Source organism: Lepidochelys kempii, chromosome 5 (genome assembly GCF_965140265.1).
Source record: "Lepidochelys kempii isolate rLepKem1 chromosome 5, rLepKem1.hap2, whole genome shotgun sequence".
In the NCBI taxonomy this organism is placed as follows: domain Eukaryota; kingdom Metazoa; phylum Chordata; order Testudines; family Cheloniidae; genus Lepidochelys; species Lepidochelys kempii.
Window position 1 is genome coordinate 79,010,369 of NC_133260.1, and position 17,961 is coordinate 79,028,329.

General features: G+C 40.5%; 1 protein-coding gene across 10 annotated transcripts in view; it reads left to right on the top strand.

Annotated features, from left to right (window-relative positions):
- Nucleotides 1-17,961, top strand: part of CSNK1G3 (casein kinase 1 gamma 3) — a 163,566-nt gene that overhangs the window by 17,108 nt on the left and 128,497 nt on the right. For 9 of the 10 annotated variants that reach the window (XM_073344818.1, XM_073344822.1, XM_073344825.1 and 6 more), the window contains exons 2-3: nucleotides 4,287-4,363; nucleotides 16,926-17,348. In XM_073344818.1, the coding sequence (XP_073200919.1) occupies nucleotides 17,171-17,348 (178 nt within the window). In that variant the 5' untranslated portion in view covers nucleotides 4,287-4,363; nucleotides 16,926-17,170. Of the gene's footprint in view, nucleotides 1-4,286; nucleotides 4,364-16,925; nucleotides 17,349-17,961 lie in introns of those variants that run through there. The other variant, XM_073344829.1, reaches the window with a different exon arrangement.

The following is a 17,961-nucleotide window of genomic DNA, read 5'->3' on the forward strand; positions in this document are numbered from 1 at the left end:
ATTCTTGTTGTTGTATAGAAACTCCCCAGGGTTGTAAAATTGGCTACTCAGTTTCCAGCAACATACCTTCATTTTTGCTAGAAAAGAGCATCTTGGGTGGATGGGAGAGTGTTTCTTTTTCCTTGTTGGTGATGTAGAAGTCTCTATCTTTTTGGACATTGGCACTCTTTGCTTTTGTTTAGCTTTTAAAGATTGTATATGTCACCAAAGCATTGAATGGGAGTTATGAAATACTGTGTGATTATGAAATTGAAGGCTATTGTATCATAACCTTACCTCTGTTCTCCTGTGGTTCTTATTGCCCATTGCCTGTTTTGCCGTATTGCTTATGTTTTTCGTTATCAATACTACACACACACACAAAGATGAGATGGTTAACAAAATCTTAAATGCAGCACTCATTAAGAAAATATCACCTTCATGATATTTCTATAGACTGCCTACATACTCATCTTCCATACAATGACATGTATGCACGCAAGTGGGGGAATGTACCAAGCAGGAGTAATAACAGTGAAGATGTATGTCAGTGACCTATAAGGGGAAATTATGAGCATTAAATCACTGTGTGCTGAAAGTTCCTTTTACTGTGTTTTGGTTGTGGTGTTCATCATGTACAGTAACTGAATGTGATTTCTTTTGATTTGCAGAAATTAAGAACTTTTAAATGACTGACTGCTTGTAGATCACCATATTCTTGAGTGATTTATATCCATGTTTATTGAAAAAGTAATTTGAGTTATCTGTAGTGGGTATAATACTTCAGTTTAGTGTAGTTTTGTTCTGAAGTGACAGTAGATCTGTTTTGTAAGCTCACTTTTGTAATTTAGGTATTGTCATATCTAATTTTTGTAACTAGAATATGAAGTTTTCACTACCTTTTTAATCCTTATCCTTCACGGCTAATAGAGCTATGGGAAATGGCAGGATTTTGCTTTGATTAGTGCATCTATAAATGAATTGTTTTCTAAGTTTGACTTGCAGGGACCTCTGCCGTCTCACCTGTACAACACCATTAAGTCAGTTGGGTTGCACAAGATATAAGAGAGGGCAGAATTTATCGAGTACAGTCTGTTACTTGTGGTGATACAGAAATAGCACAGCTGGAATTTCAACTTGCAGGCTGAACTTTCAGAACTGTCTGCCAGAGGAAAACTTCTTTTTACCTGTTAACTAAGGAAATTTGATATGGAAGTCATCAAGACCAAGAAAAGAGCCTGGAGTGCCGTTTTCACAGATACACCTTAATTCTGGCATTCTCAGACTTTTGAGTGCTTGACTTTTCACCCTTAATCTTTTAATGTAGTTTCCTAAGTTTAAAATTTAACTGCAAAAAATCCATTGTGTGGTTTTGGCTCCGTCTTCGGCCTTTGACAGTGTTCAGACGTTTAGATCCACAGCACAGACTCCTGTCACTTGAGCTAATTTAGTAACTGGCAGCGCTGTAAATCTGTTATCCTCTATGTGGACCAGTTACTAGAGGGGGACAAAACACAATTTGCCATGGGTTTCACAGCTATTTCCTGACAGCAAAGGAATGTGGAGATTGAAGACTCCTGGATTCAACCCTAGGTCCTGTGGCATTGTGCTTCAGTGGTTATAGACCCTTATGCCTCTGTTTCTAGTGTCAGTGTCTTCCCTCTGCCCTTGCCCCTCTTGCACTTCTGCTATTAATCAGACCCTCCCACCAGTTCCTTCTCCCCTCTTTTCTCTCTCCCCTCCCCCCCCACTGCCTCATCAGGCTTCTGTCCCACTCCTCCTCTGTTCCCCCCCTCTAATTCCTGCAACCTCATTTTACCCTCCTCCCTGTAGCCTTTCGCCACATACATAATACATTACTAGAGAATATCCTTATATTGCAGCATGGAATCCAGTGTTCTAGAGGCACATGGTTTCCTAATCTATACCCATATTCATGTAAATTAAGGTTTACATGAATATGGGTATAGAATTTTTTTCTCTGGTGCATTTTATGGATTTATATGGACATTTTTGGGTATGAAAATATTTTAAAACATACTTGAGAGACACTGACTCAGAAATAGAAAGAAATAGACCATTCATAGAAAGATATGTAAATAGGCTTCTATATCACCACTTTACAATGGTGTCACTACACAAAGGGAGGTTTTTTGAGAATTGGAGATAATGCATTCTCTGTGATTCTATGATGGCTTTCAGTAGGGTCTAAAACTACAATGAAAATTGTGATTGACTGTGTGTTATAATACCTTTTTGCTTTTGTTTAAAGGCCTGTATTGTAATAACTAATTACAGCTATGTCTCAGAATGTTTTACAGTGTACTTAACTGATATGTCCACTAGCAGCATGCCCTGAAAACATTGATACTTAATTGAGACCTGCCATGGGGCAGCAATGGAAATTAATTTTCCTCCATGTCCTGGCTGTGATAGACACTGAAGTGGTCCTCATACTGCTTCTTGATGATGATGATGATAAATACATAAAATGTTTTAGGAAGGGAATTAATGCAAGTTTTCTTAAGTTTAATTATGTTTAAACTTTAAAAATGATTTTGTATATTACATGTAGTTCTGTTGCCAGAGACTAATAACTTAACCTTAACATGGCTAAAACTGAATTCGTGATTCTTCTCTCTCCTTTCCTGTTCTTTGTCACTTTGAATACATCATTGCACTTACCATCAACTTAGGCCTGCTACTAGGGCATCACATTTGTCTCCTCTCTTACTGTCTTCCCTGCCCCATGCCTCACCTTCCAGGCGGTGTTGGAATTTGCTGTTTCTCCCCTTACAACACTTGAGAACATAGGAACATTATCTTTCTGGCAAATAGCTAGAACTTTTCTTACAGACCATTGTCATCTCCCTTCTTGATTACTGGCCTTCCTGATGCCCATTTCACCTCCCTACCTCAAGTCAATACAAATTGTAGCTGTTAAGATCCAACTTTCTTGTGCAGTATTCTAACTATATCCCTGCTGTTGGAATCTCTCCTGGCTCCTCTCATTGGGATCAGACTTAAACTTTGTTGTGTTTATATTCAGGGCCCGCTCATAACTCAGCTCTTTGTTGTGTATAATGTCACTGCCCTGTCCTTTCCACTTCACCTGTGATGCATTCCCCCTCCTCCCCCTTCATACTGCTCCCTAATTATAGAATGCTTTTCCTGATATGGTGGACAAAGCAATTGCCTCTCATTTAAATCCCTCCGTAGTGAGGTCGAGACTCACCAGTGCGGTGCCGCCTGCTGGTTACCCTGGGAATTAGCTCAATTCCAGCTCGGAGTGCCCTCTGCTGGCCGGTGGCTCACCTGCCTCAGGGCCCCTGCAGAACCCCCACGCTCTGGGTCTCCCCTCCCCAGGGAACCCCCAACCCACTACCCCCACCTTGCCTCGGTGGCTACTGCCAGTCGTCATCTAGCCCCTGCTCACTGGGGCAGACTGCAATCTGTAAACCACTCATCACTGGCAAGGGGGTAAGACTTGCTGCCCTTGCCTATCCCCGGGCTGCCCCTCTGCAGCCCCAGTAGCTTTCGCAGGCCTTTACCAAGGCCTCAGCTTGGGGAGTTTCCAGGCTGGAGCTCCCCAGTTCCTCTGGCCTTTCCCCAGCCCTGCTCCGCTCCAGGTACCTCTTCTCTCTCCACAGCTAGAGAGAGAGTCTCTTACGTTCTGGCCGTGCAGCTCTTTTATAGGGCCCAGCCTGGCCCTGATTGGCTGCCTCCCAGCCTTTTCCTGTTGACTCCCTGGGGCAGCCCTTTCCCAGGGCTGTTTTTAACCCCTTCAGGGCTGGAGCAGGGTGGCCACCTCGCGACACCCTCTCTTCTTTCATGATGTCTACAAGAAACAATTTAATCAAGTTATCTGTTTTTACTTGGATGAACTGCTTGTTTATGTAGAGGGAGAGTAAAAAACCCAATGGGAAATTGCTGTGGTAGCAGGAGAGTGGGATGAATGGTGTAGCAAATCCATCAAACCAAACAAAGTAGCAAATGTAATTTATAAGACACTTCCATATTATCGTAATCATCTTGCTTGTATGAATTATCCCTTTACCTTCTCTTAAGCTCAGTCATTTTAGTTGGTACGCTTAGTTGGAGAAGGGTATGACTTCCTCTGTGTTTAGAAGGCTTCTGGTATATATAGGACACACTCACACTTGTGATATTAATAGAAGCTTGCTTTCTACTTTGATTTAGAAAAACAGTACTAAATCTTTAATTTGTATAAATTCTGAGTAAAGCATCAGAAATATTTACATGCATGAATGAGTGCCAATATTACATATGTATTTCTTTACTTTTAGCATGCTATTTACATCTAAAACGTGAACATTTTTGTTGAAGAAAAGGCATTGTCATGAACAGTGTACCGCTTTCTTGGGTAAGTGTGATTTGTGAATTCTAATACTTAACACATTATGTATGTGAGGGAGACATGATCCACAATTTGTTATAGCGGAGGTTCTTGGCAGCAAACATCCTACATATTCTGTTTACTTCAGATTAGATAGAAATTGTATAGTATAGGAAAGTGCAACATTACATTCAAGACCAGAAAGAAAGAGGCTTAGATAAGAGGGCTGGGTGTCTTCCTTTTTGACAGTAATACAATCATTGTTAAATATTAAAAGAACGTCCTGTGTCTCTGCAGTAGGAATCCTATCAAGGTACTAGTTGTTTTAGCTTATGTAAATACTGTTAAGAACAAGCAGCAGTAGTTGTCTATAGAATTTAATTTTGTAACAGGTAACATCTGTTGAATCAACAAACAAAAAGTGACAAGCCCATAAATTGCCACATAATTGAGAATTTTTTGAAAACTGAAACTTGTAGTTGCTGATCTATTATTCTTTGATTTATTGCTATACGTTCCATTGAAATACCCTTTAAAGGTATTTCAATGGAAGTATGTGTGTCCCATGTCCCAGAACAATTTATTTTAATGTTATATTTTAGAAAAGTATTTAGTAATCATTTTGCTCACTAAATATCCTACAAGTTTAAACATGTGATTCTTACAATTTTGTGAATGGTGACAGCATTAACAAAAAAATTAGTAAATTATATGCTAACTGATGATCAGATTGTGAAAATTTGGATGTGCTTTCACAAATATATTTATCTTTGAGTGTAAAGTTACTTATCTGTTGCCTTGGGGATTGTAGCTGTTAGTTGTAAAAAGACATATCTGACTAGCATTCTGTAGCATCTGTATGTGGTGCCACTTTTGAATCTTCTTAATGTTTTTTTAAGGCTGAAATCAAAAGTGTTAAGATATTGATACTGGAATCTCTTTATTCAGACATAGTTATTCCAACAAGGATTGGTTAGAATTGCCCTAATTTTGGTACCTGTAAGCGTACACAATCTTTCTCGCCATTCCTTTGAACCTCTCTTTTTTTTTTTTTTTTGGTGTGTGCTTTTTGAGTACCTTTCCAGATCACTTATCACCTAGATACAAAAACAAATCCCTTTACTTGTCTCAGTAAGAGTTCTGTTTGTTTCTTGATGTTTCTGCAGCATCAGAATCTTATTATGGTCTCAAAGATACTGTTGTGATGGGACTTTTGCCGCTTTCTAGACATATAGGGATAGGTCCTTCATTGTTTGTGCAGAACCACGAATGAGGCCTCCCTCAACAGATTTATACTTAGTTGTGAATGGAAAAGTAATATGCTTCCAGGATATCATTGGAGACTTTTAGCTTTGATGATAAATGATCTTATTGGATAGGAATGGTGGGTTCTGGTCTTGTGGCTTCTGCAGTTTGACAAATAAGAATTTTTCACCAATAGGCAGAAAATGGTGGTAAAGTCATTATCCCTAAGATCCTCTTTAGCCTTATTAAAGACTGAGGCAAAGTATTTGTTTAGATATTGGGCCATGCCTAGATTATCCTTGACCTCCACTCCATCCTCAGTGTTTAGCGGTCCCACTTCCTCTTTCTTTGTTTTCTTCTTATTTATATGGCTATAGAACCTTTTACTATTTGTTTTAATTCCCTTGGCAAGGTCCAGCTCTATTTGACTTTTAGCCTGTCTCATTTTGTCCCTACATGTTCTGACCTTAATAAGGTAGCTTTCCTTGCTGATCCCGCCCATCTTCCACTCCGTGTATGCTTTCTGCTTTTTCTTAATCACCTCTGTGAGATGCTTGGTCTACAGCTCCTGCCTATGAATTTTTTCCCCTTTCTTGGGATTCAGGCTTCCGATAGCTTCTGCAGCTTTGGCTTAAAGTAATCCCAGGCCTCCTCTACCGTTAGATCCATAAGTTCTTCAGTCCAATCCACTTCCCTAACTAATTTCCTTAATTTTTGAAAGTCGGCCCTTTTGAAATCAAAAACCCTAGTTGCAGATTTATTTTTGTTAATCCTTCCGTTCAGTTTGAACGGAACTAACTCATGATCACTTGTACCAAGATTATCCCCTACAACCATTTCTTCGATGAGGTCCTCACTACTCACCAAAACCAAATCTAAAATGGCATCCCCTCTAGTCCAGTTCAGCAGCTACTTGATGAAGGAATCCATCAGCTATCGTGTCTAGGAAAAGCCGAGCCCTATTATTATTGCTAGCACTCGTCCTCCAGTCTATATCTGGGAAGTTAGTCTCCCATGATCATGCAGTTTCCATTACTATTTACTTCATTAAAAACATTAAAAAGGGCTCTATCCATATCCAGATTAGATCCCGGCAGTGTGTAGCACACCCCAAGCACTATCCCAGGGGAGCCTCTAGTAGTTTTCTTCCCCAATGTAATTTTTGCCGAGATGGACTCTGTCTTATCCATTCCATCGCTTATTTCTTTACGTTCTACCTCATCATTGATATACAATGCTGCTCCACCACCTTTACCTTAATTTTGGTCTTTCCTAAACAGCACATACCCTTCAATACCCGTAGTGCAGTCATGACTACCATTCCACCATGTTTCTGTTATCCCTCTAATATCTGGTTTCACTTCCTGCACCAGTAGCTCTAGTTCCTCCATTTTGTTACCTAGGCTCCTCGCGTTGGTGTCCAAACATCTTAATTTTTGCTGTTTGGCCTCACTCACGTTCTGTACCCTATTAGGCACGGTCATTCTACAGCCAGTATAACCTATTAGACTGGTATCCACACTGCCCGTCCTCCTTATATACATTCTCCTACCCACGGCTGTATCCTTTCTTACTTCGTTTTCTTCCCCCTCAATGCTAAAATCTGGCGTGGAGATTACCTGGACATCTCCCAACCATCTCCCCCAAATTCCTAGTTTGAAGCTCTCTTAATCAGTTGTGCCAGCCTCCATCCTAGAAGTCTATATCCTTCCCTACTCAGATGAGGTCCATCCTGAGAGAAATGTCCTCTGTCCATGAATGCCTCCCAGTGGCCATACATCCCAAAGCCCTCCTTATAGCACCACTGCCTAAGCCATCTGTTGATAGGCATAATTTTGTCACACCTTTGTTGCTCTTCTCTAGGAAGAGGCAGAATCCCACTAAAGATCACCTGAACCTTGATTTCCTTAAGCATCTTCCCCAGCCTAGCATAGTCTCCCTTAATACTTTCCAGCGAGAATCTAGCCGTATCATTTGTTCCCACATGAAGGATAATTAGGGGATTCTTTCCTGCTCCCTTTAGGATCCTTTTCAACCTCAGGTCTACATCCTGTATCTTAGCCCCTGGAAGACAGAATACCACTCTATTCTCTGGATCAGCTCTGGTTACAGCCTGTCTATTCTTCTCAGTAAAGAGTCCCCGATCACATAAACCTGCCTTTTCCTGGTGACGGTGCTATTCTCCGGTCTATCCCCTGTTCCCTCTGGCTGCAAGTTCTTTCCTTTCCTATTCTCCCTTGTAATCCTCTTCAACCCATCCTGTATCCTCCTGGGGCTCATGTTTGGTGTAGTCTCCATTGACTCTCCCGCTTTTCCTATAGGACTAGCTGCTCTTCTCTTCTTCCTTGCCCTTCCACCTTCAGTGACTACCTGCTGAGCCCCTTCTTCATTTTCCAACTCTGCAAACCTATTCCTGAGCTCTATTTCTTCTTCACTAGCCCGTCTTTTCCTCTGCCTGGTTCTTTTAGTCACATGCTTCCACTGACCACTTTCCTCACTCAGTCTCCCCTCAGAATTTCTCAGTCCTGCTTCCATGTGCAAATCTTAGCTTTTCCCTTCAGAAACCTCATGTCTTCGCTGCAAAATCTGCTCAAACCCCTTCCTAAAGTCAACCAGACTTTCCACCTGCATCTCCAAACCTCAGATCTTTTCTTCCATCAGCTCTATCAGGCGGCATTTCATTCAGACAAAACTCTTACCAGGTACCCCCTTCAGGATCATGTACATACCGCAGCTTCCACATCCAGTCATCTGCATTGTGTCTTCCAGAACATGAGTCACTCCCACTGCTGCCTCTGTATCTGTCATAGCCTTCCCACCTAAATCCTGTTACTCTGGGAAACACAAACCACACCACAACACCACCACCCACAGCAAAAACAAACCCCAAAGAAGCACCACAATACAAACTCCCACTCAAACTCCCCTGTTTACAGGTCTCTTTGCTGGCTCCTGTGCCACTGCAGCTGTCTGAAGGTAGCCCAATTCTCATGTTGAGTGGCCTTTATTGTACAAAAAACCATCACTGTACTCTTCTTAGAAGCTGATATATTTTGACTCTAGTTTAGAATGTTATAGTTAAAATATGTAGTAATACTTATTCAGTAATTGTTAACTTTTTAATAAGACTTCAATTTAGTTTGAGCTAAAGTCATACTATTCTTACACTATTATACTTTAGGTTAGATATCCATTAATTGTGAAGTTGTGGCATTATTTTGATAACTTTTCCCTAAGTCTCAGTGTGCAAAGCATTATGCTGCCTTTCTAGCCTCCATCCCACTGAGTTTTCATTTGATCCCATTAAAGTATGTGGTACTGATGTAGAGCTCCAGTTATGGAGGTGTCCATATTTAGTTCCACACGTATTACTTATCTATATACAATTACGGGAGGCGGGGAAAAAACTCCTGCATTAAAACCCTTATTGAGATTGCAAAGTCAGGCACTTAAGTTAGGAAATTCCAGAATAGAGGTTGCCAGTGCAACTTTAATTCAGTCCTTTGGTGCACATGCATTATGACAGTCTCTGATTACATGATATACTGTTTTTCCACAGGACCATACCACATTCAGTGCACTGGATGGATGGTACTCATTTAATAAGCAGCTATTAAATATTCTTCAATGTGTAGCCCCAGACCTTATTTATGCTATTCATCCCCTGCTCTGAAGACAGAATTATTAATTTCCTCATGGGCTATTCTGTTATACTCATTAGAATTTGTGAATGTTTCACAAATATTTTCACAGCCACCTTGTGAGATAAGGGGGAGTGTATTATCCCCATTTTACAGATGGGGAAGGTGAGGCACAGAATTGACAGTCAAAAGAATCCACTCATTTTGTGTAGCCAATTTGAGACTGCTAAGACCTCATTTTTCAGAGTGTTAGTATTATGTAGCTTTTCATATGTTCAAAGCATAGTTCCTGTTGACTTCATTTACCTCTTGTGCTCAGCACTTCCGAAAGTCAGACCCCCGTGTCTCAAGTGAAGCACCCAGAAAATACGGAACTCTCAGTTAGTGATTACCTGTCAAAATTTTGATTTGAGTGACTTGACTAGCATCCCATAGGAACTCTCTGACACAAGCAGGGTTAGAACGCAGTTCTCCAGGGCACCATTGAATGGCCATCCTTTTTCTTCCTGCAGTCCTCTGCCTCAGTCAGTACATACTTTCCAGCTTCTGCAACAAATAAGGTCAGTGGTCCTACAAACGAGACTCCTTCACCACAAAACCCTGATTCATTCCCAGAGCAGGTTCATTCTGTGCACTGAATGAGGCAGGAGTCCTGCGAGAAAGATCATATGTGATCATGTAATTAAAGATTGTGTCATAATGTGCATACAAAAGGGGGCAGAATTAAGTTTTCACAGGTAAGCTTAATTCTGGCATTTCCTAAGGTTTGAGTGCTTAACTTGGGACAACTATAGTATTCTTTTAATGTAGCTGTTTTGTATAATTTCTTGGGTTATTTAAAAAATTGAACAAATGCCATCATGTAACATCATATTGTCATCCACATGAGTCATCAGTACGGTTAAAACCTTTAATTACTAATGCAACCTGATATGGTTATGAGCCTTACATGGTTATGAGAGAAATGAGTAGTAATTTGCAAATTCAGAATGCATCAAAGAAAATAACATATCTACTTTAAATAAATCATTCTCGTTCTTGACACAAAACTGGGACGTGTCCCTTTTATTCCGGTGGAAAGGCCAGATTGCTGGTGACCTGGGACCTACTAAGAAGGAAGTGCATATTTGAACACCAGCCAAGTAGTTCCACCAGGTTACCAGCATTATTATCTTTATCAGTCTGTCTGCTGGTATTTACCAAGAGTCCATATGAACTGCAGCATTGCCAGTGGCTCCCTGCTAGCCTCAAAGACTAGAATCCAGAACTTGTTCCACTGAAAGAGAAAAATATTGAAAATATTGCTGTTGGTGGTGGCTACGCATGTCTAGATATGAAGCAGATGTTCAGGGTTAAGGCTCTTCATACAAATATGTACCCTTTTAAAAAGCCTTAATTAAATAGTTAAAATGAATTTCCCACCTCAGTCTGGAAATGTTACTTACTGGACTTCATCTATACTCCCATTGTCTTTAATACAGCCACTGGAGTCCCCCATGGCCCTGTTCTCAACTATCTCATGTGCCGGTCATGCTCCCCACACATCTCTTCTCACTTTTCATGCCCTGCCCATGCTATTCAGCTGCAAAATCTTTCTCCCTGGATTAACAAGGCTACGTGCTAAGCACAGCTGGTGACTGAGGCAGGCACTCCAGTATCAAGAAATACCTGTTAGCCCGTTCGTTTCTAAGCTGACCCCCCAAGAAGGATAGGTAAAAATAGTAAAAACTGTATGGCCCTTTCATAAGCCGACCCTGTATTTCAGGGGTTGGCAAACTTTGGCTCCCAGCCCGTCAGGGTAAGCCACTGGCGTGTCAGGACTTTTTGTTTACCTGGAGCGTCTGCAGGCATGGAGCCCCTCAGCTCCCTGTCGCTGCGGTTCGCTGTTCCCAGCCAATGGGAGCTGCGGGAAGTATTGCTGTCCCCATTGGCTGGGAACAGCGAACCGCAGCGACAGGGAGCTGAGGGGCTCCATGCCTGCAGATGCTCCAGGTAAACAAAATGACAATGTATTAGATATTTAATTCTATGATTTCATAGAGTTTAAAATCATCAAATTTTGGTGTAGACCTGTTTATAAGCTGACCCCCGCTCTTTGATGTGTCATTTTTTTACCAGAAATATTTGGCTTGTGAATGAGTATATACGGTACCAAGATGAGGTTATGCTAGATGAAGGAAATACATTTTAAAATTACTTGATATATTCAAACAGATCTATTTTGTATGTGTGTGTGAAGGTTCCATGACTATCATGTATCAACATTTTCTTCGTGTGTTTCTGTATGGATCCCGCTACAGATGTGCATGGGCCTCAGACACATGAGCTCAGAATCTTTTGCATAGCTTTGTCCATTAATGCAAGCATCCTATGCTGCCTCATGCTCCAGTGTGAAAGCATAAAGTGCAGAGTGGCTGCAACGCTTCCTCAATTCCTTCTTACTTTTTGTGCTAGTGGGACAGAACCTGGGCTGTGCTTGACTCTCACGGGTGTTTGTTTAAGCTCCAAATTTGTCGGAAGAAATACTCTGCACTTCTTTTGTACTTTCTGAAAATCGTCTTTTTTAGCTGAATGTTCTCCTCTACCCCTCCCTTCTCCACCCCCCCCCAAAAAAAAAAAAAGTAATAGAAGAGAGATAACAGAGAAACCTCCTGTACGGCAAGGCAAAGTAGCACAATCATTAAAGGCAGACACTAAGTCCTTGGGGTTTAAACTCTGGCCTGCCATGGCTATCTTGATGCTCTGGGCATCTTGGCCAGACATCACTAAGAAGGTCCAGGTGACCACCAAAGATATGCTGTTTAAGGGGATGGAACCCATTCTGGTAACAGTCCCCTTAGAGGCAGAGAACACTATTTTTCTCCTAGACTCGTTATTCAGACTAACCATACTGGAAGTGACCACAATTCTCTAGAAAGGTGTCAGTCATTCATGTACGCCCAATTCTATTTCAGACTCAGTAGGTTTCCTGTGACTGTCAGGAGCCATGCTAAGACCAGGATCCTACAGTTGACTTTTGGAAACTCTTTTCCCCCTTCTATTGGATTTGGGCAGAGATTTTGGCTAATACATGAGTACTAGACATAGTTACCCATGGCTACGCCATCCAATTCCTTTCCATACCCGTAAACTCTCCTTCCCCCCTCATCCCTTTTTAAGGATCCTTCTCATGAGAGCCTTTTACAAAATGTAGCCTTATAGCTCAATCTTGGAGCCATTGAAGAAGATTCTCAAGAATAGAGGGCAAGAATTTCTTCTCCCATTATTTCCACTTCCAGAGAAGAAAGGGGCACTTTGTCTTATCCTATGTCTGAGGAGACTCAACAAATACATATACTACCACAGATTCAGGGATGGTAACACTTGTCTCCATCATTCCATTGCTTCAGGTACAGGTTTGTTGCTCTTGGCTTGCAAGACACATACCTCACATTGCCATTCACTTGGCCCACAGGAAGTTCCTCAAATTTACAGTAGGCTGAATCCATCAGTCCACTACCCTTTTGGCCTCTCCACAGCATTGTGCCTTTACCAAGTGCCTCACTCACGTGGCAGAGTACCTGAAGAATCAAGTTATCTCTGTCTACCTGTACCGGAATCTTATTAGGAAACTCTGACAAACCTTGACAATGCCCTATCCCTGCTTGCCCCATTTGAACCTCCTAGTAATCTGAGAGATTCTCTCATCACAGCACATACTGTAATTTATAGGACTCGGTCCACTCTGACACCTAAAATCATGCTTACCTCAAGATAGAGTTCTCTTGTTTCAGTTGTTAATAAATGGGGTAATTGCTTGCTTGATAATGAGAGTATGGACTTAACTCACATTATTAGGCCATCTGTACATATGTGACACACTGCTTGCCAGGCTTTTCCTGAGATCCCTATGACTTTGTCTCAGGTCAGTCTATTCCCTGGCAAAGCATTATGCGCAACACAGTTGCGACTTCATCTCACATCCTCAGGGAACTGTCGTCGTGTCTATACCCTAGCAGTGTCAACAAAGGAGTACCATTCAAGATCCCTTCATTGCTTGAAATGTTAGTGATGGACATGTCCAAAATGGAATGACCCTTAGAAGACATGAGGCTACACATAAAAGTATGGAACTCAGGACCATCAGGCTAGTGTGTGAAGCATTCCTCCTGGTCCACTGGCAATTAATAGTATAACATTGATAAATACGTTGGCAATATACCATAAAAGAAACAAAGGGGCACCACCTTTGGTCCTCCCACCTCCTTTCATCTCCCACCCCCTGCAGTCCAGAGAGGCAGTCATACTATGGAACTGGTGTTGCCTGCATGGCTTAATCCTGACAACCTTGCATTTCCTGGGAACCAGCAACAACTTTGTGGATTTCTTGAACCATTGACCATTAGCCGCAAGTGGTTGTTGCTGCAGTCCCTCACAAATTCCTATTTCATCAACATAGGAGTCCTGGTAATAGATCTGTGTGCCATCAGAAACAATGCAATGTGTCCCAGCTTCTGTTCCCAAGTCTCCATGAGTCCAGGATCCTGGTTGGAAGTCTACCTACTGCAGTAGAAATAAGGGCTGCTGTATGCCTTTTCTCTGATTGTGGGCCAGACTCATCCTCATAGCTGTCTACTGTCTGAGAAAGTTCTGGCTGATGAACTTGGTGAACACATTTCCACAGCCCCTAAATCAGGCTCCTAGACCTGTTGTCACAGAACCAGGGACAAGTATTGAATCCTGATCTGCATCATTACAACTAACTGTTCAGATGCTGGCTGGATGAATACCATGAAAAAGGACTGCTCTTCACATGTTCAGGACATCCTGGCACAAAGAAGGAACCGGTCCACAAGGAAGACTTTTATTTTTTTCAAGTGAAGAGATTTTTCCATATGGAAGACCCGATATGACCTAGTGCCTGAACAAGTATTGTTAACTAAAATTCTAGATTACTTATTGCAGTTGAAACAGTCTGGACTCTCTGGTCTGATCAAGGCACACCTAGTAGTAATATTGGCGTGCCATCTTCTGATACAGTTGGTCCTGGTCTTCTCTCTTCCAGCCATATTGAAATTCCTCAAAGGTCTAATGCATGCTTACCCATTGATAACAGCCTGTGTGGGCCCTCAACATCGTCTTTCTGAAGCTGATGGAGTCCGACTTGCAGTAGCTCCCTCCATCATATAACCCTTAAAATAGTTTTTCTAGTGGCTATCACCTCAGCCAGGAGAGTGAACAAGTTTCAGGCACACACAGTCCAACCCCCATACTCCTTGTACCCCCAAGGACAAGGTGGTTCTGAGATGTCATGCAAAGTTAATCCCCAATGTGGTGTCTGAATTTCACTTAAACAGATGAGTGGGTTGGTTGGTTGTCTTTTTTCCTTAAACCTAATTCCATGCACGAGTTAAAACTGCACATGTAGGATATATCTCATGCCCTATATTACTACTCTGACAGGACTAAGTATTTCCTACTATTGCCATGGCTGATTGTGACTATAGTTGGTTGCTCTAAAGGCCAGGCCACTTACACTGAATTGTCCATTTAGACAGTTGGAGATTATCTCACTTTTTTTTCCAGATGCCACAGAAGTACCACCCTTATTGATGATCAAAGCTTATTCAACCAGAGTCCAAGTAACCTCCTCAGTCTGTTTCCAAAATCTGCTCACACTTGTAAAGCACTGGACTTGACTGCTAAATCTGATACTAGATTTGGGAGAAGAGTGCTCAGGTCTCTGATTCAGTTGGTACTCCACATTACTGCCATCCCGAAGAGGACACTGCTTACCAGTCATCTACAGTGGGACCCACACTGACAAATACTTGAAGAGAATTATTACTTACCCTACAGTAACTGTGGTTCTTGGAGATGGAGATGTAGTTAGTGTGGATAATGTAACCCTCCAGACTCAGTGAGATGCGGTTGAAGCTGGTGATAAATGAATCATGTTCTCCCAGGTCCTCCTTTGCTTCCCCCTCACCCTCAAAAATAAAATTCTGTTGTCTTAGACCTCCCACAGTTGCTCCCGATAACCTGTGGCAAAAAACGTGGACAGGAATAACCTTGCAGACCATACTTAAATGCTGATCCAAAATGACCTTATACCTCCATGGTGGTATGAACAGTTGTCCAAATCCTTTTGGGTTTTTCTGAATGAAGCAGAAACCCACTCTGAGTATCTAATGTTTTAGACAATCAGATTGGAAACAGGCCTTTGTTTTATTCATGGTCCCAGAGCATGCCTTTTATACCCTCAAATGTACTCTTGAGAGTTAGGTAATCTGGTATCTTCCCCAAACTGTCCATGTCTTATGTACTTCCCTCTGAGTTGACATGAGTCTACAGCCCAGTTGCTGATTGATTGGTGCTTAAAGCCACCAGTTAAGATCATATCAGAAACAACCATGATTTAATTGGCAGAGGTCAACAGTGGGGAGGGTATTCTTCCTTGCACTCTTGTACCATCTAGGCAGAGAATGGCAACGTGGCTCTTCCTTTCTGTATTTGCACTTTGATTTTGTAGCATTATGATAGTTGTCATGTCTATTGATTTAGTGTAACAGAATATAGTATTACTTTTTGTGTATGCCAGAAGCAGATGAAAAAGGTGACATCTGTTCTGCTAAAATTATGTTTGAAAATAATGTAAATTAAAGAGAGAATAATATTCCAAAAACAATGTGTTTTAGAATGTGATAGTTATAAAGTTTGCTCTAAAGAGAGACATCTTGGTTTTAACTTTCAGGTAATCCTAACATTTAAAATAGAATATATGTGAAAGGATATTGTTAAATAGTCTTGGGACCAAAATTTGACCTTCTCTAAGATTACTGGAATGTGATGGGTACATGTCATCTGAACTTCGGAGTTTTTAAATGACTCTTATCAAGTGATTCAAATAGCAAACAATAGCCACCGTTCATGTAGGGCCTAAATAAAGTCCTTTTTTGATCCTTCTACTGGACTTTATGGCAGCAGTACACTAACATATAATATTCATTTTGATGAAAGTCTTGTTGGAACTAGTGCCTAAGCAATGAAGTGAATTGAACCAAAAAAGTGTGTGATGACAAATTCCTTTTATTCCTTTTATGATTAAAGAAAAAAAAAGAAAGTTGGTAAGGAAATAGCTTTTATTTTCAAAGCTGGCAGTACTAGAAATAATGGAGAACAATATATTAAAAGTACTTGGCACTCTTTGTTAAGCGTTACATTAAGCATCAAAAATAAGATGTCTTACCATTCAGAAAAAGGAAAAGAAATAAGCGTAGTTTTGAATCTTTTTTTTTTTTTCCTTTTAACTTTAATGAGTTGATCAGCTTCAGAGAATGAGTGTACATGGTGTTTGTCTGAAGTGCTCTATCAGTTGCTTCAAAACTGGCATAACTGATTTGAGATTTTATGGACATTCTTTAAATTACAGTATCAAGTTTTTACACTAGATAGTTCAGGCTGGATATGTTTTGCAAAAAGTAATGTATTACTTAACAATCTGTATTCAAATTCTGCTTTCAGATTTTCCTGCACAATTCCCATTGAAATCAGTGGGAGTTGTGTATATGAATCTGGGGGCAAAAATTTAGTCACTATGGTAATGTTGTGCAACATGGGTATATAAAAAAGTTCTGTTTATTATACTTTAATCATGTGACACTGTAGGAAGATGTCTTGTTCCAAATATGTATACTCTGTTTAATTTTCTTTTTCGTTTACAGAGTCTCTGTAAATCCTGCTGGTAGGATACACACTGAGTATATATTTTGCTTCAAAGACTACCAAGGAAAACTATTTTGTGAATGGGATGAATATGCAGCCACTGACTACTTATCAACTACAATTTAGTGACTGATTAACCAGCTGGAGCACTTAACTAGTGATGTTTCCGTTTTCACATTATCCCGTTTGAGTTTGCTTGTCTTGATTTTAAAAAAAATTCAAAGTGGAGTACCGTAAACTTGATATGGATGGTAAAAAGAAAGACAAGGACAAACCAGATGATAGAATGGCACGGCCTAGTGGGCGTTCAGGTCACAATCCACGTGGCACTGGCTCTTCGAACTCTGGAGTGTTAATGGTTGGACCTAACTTTAGAGTTGGCAAAAAAATTGGATGTGGTAATTTTGGAGAACTACGATTAGGTAAGACTGGTATTCCTTATTCCACTCTATCTGATTCAAGATGTACATGCAAATTAAACATTCACAATATGTTTACGTTCCATATAAACTATTTTTCCTATTACAGTACTCAGTTTTTTTTCGTGTTGCAGAGATAACATCTTCATCACCTTTTGAAATATTTTTCTTACAGAATTACCTAGTCTTTAATGTGCAGGGTGTGTGTGTGTGTTTGTGTATATATATCAAGTAATACTGCAGACAAAGTAATGACTTTATATATAAAAACACAAGTAAATATGTCAATTGAAGTCATTACTTTGTCTACAGTATTACTATGCTGAGTTTGTGAACACTTTTGTTTCAGACTAAGTTAAATTCACAACTTTCTGATGCAAGGGAAGAATAAACAGAGATCTACACTTACGTAAAATTTACATATTGTATATTTAAGCCCTTATATTAAAAGGTTGAGTTGAACATTATAAAGGTTGCAGTGTTTAAAAGTTATTTTATTTGCGTGAGGTACGCTATTGGGTATAGTTTTAAAATCTAGCTAAGTAAAATAGTTCAGTTTGGTACAGTAGCTTTTGTGTTGTAAGTATCTCAGATTGAGTTTGCCTATGCAGTTACT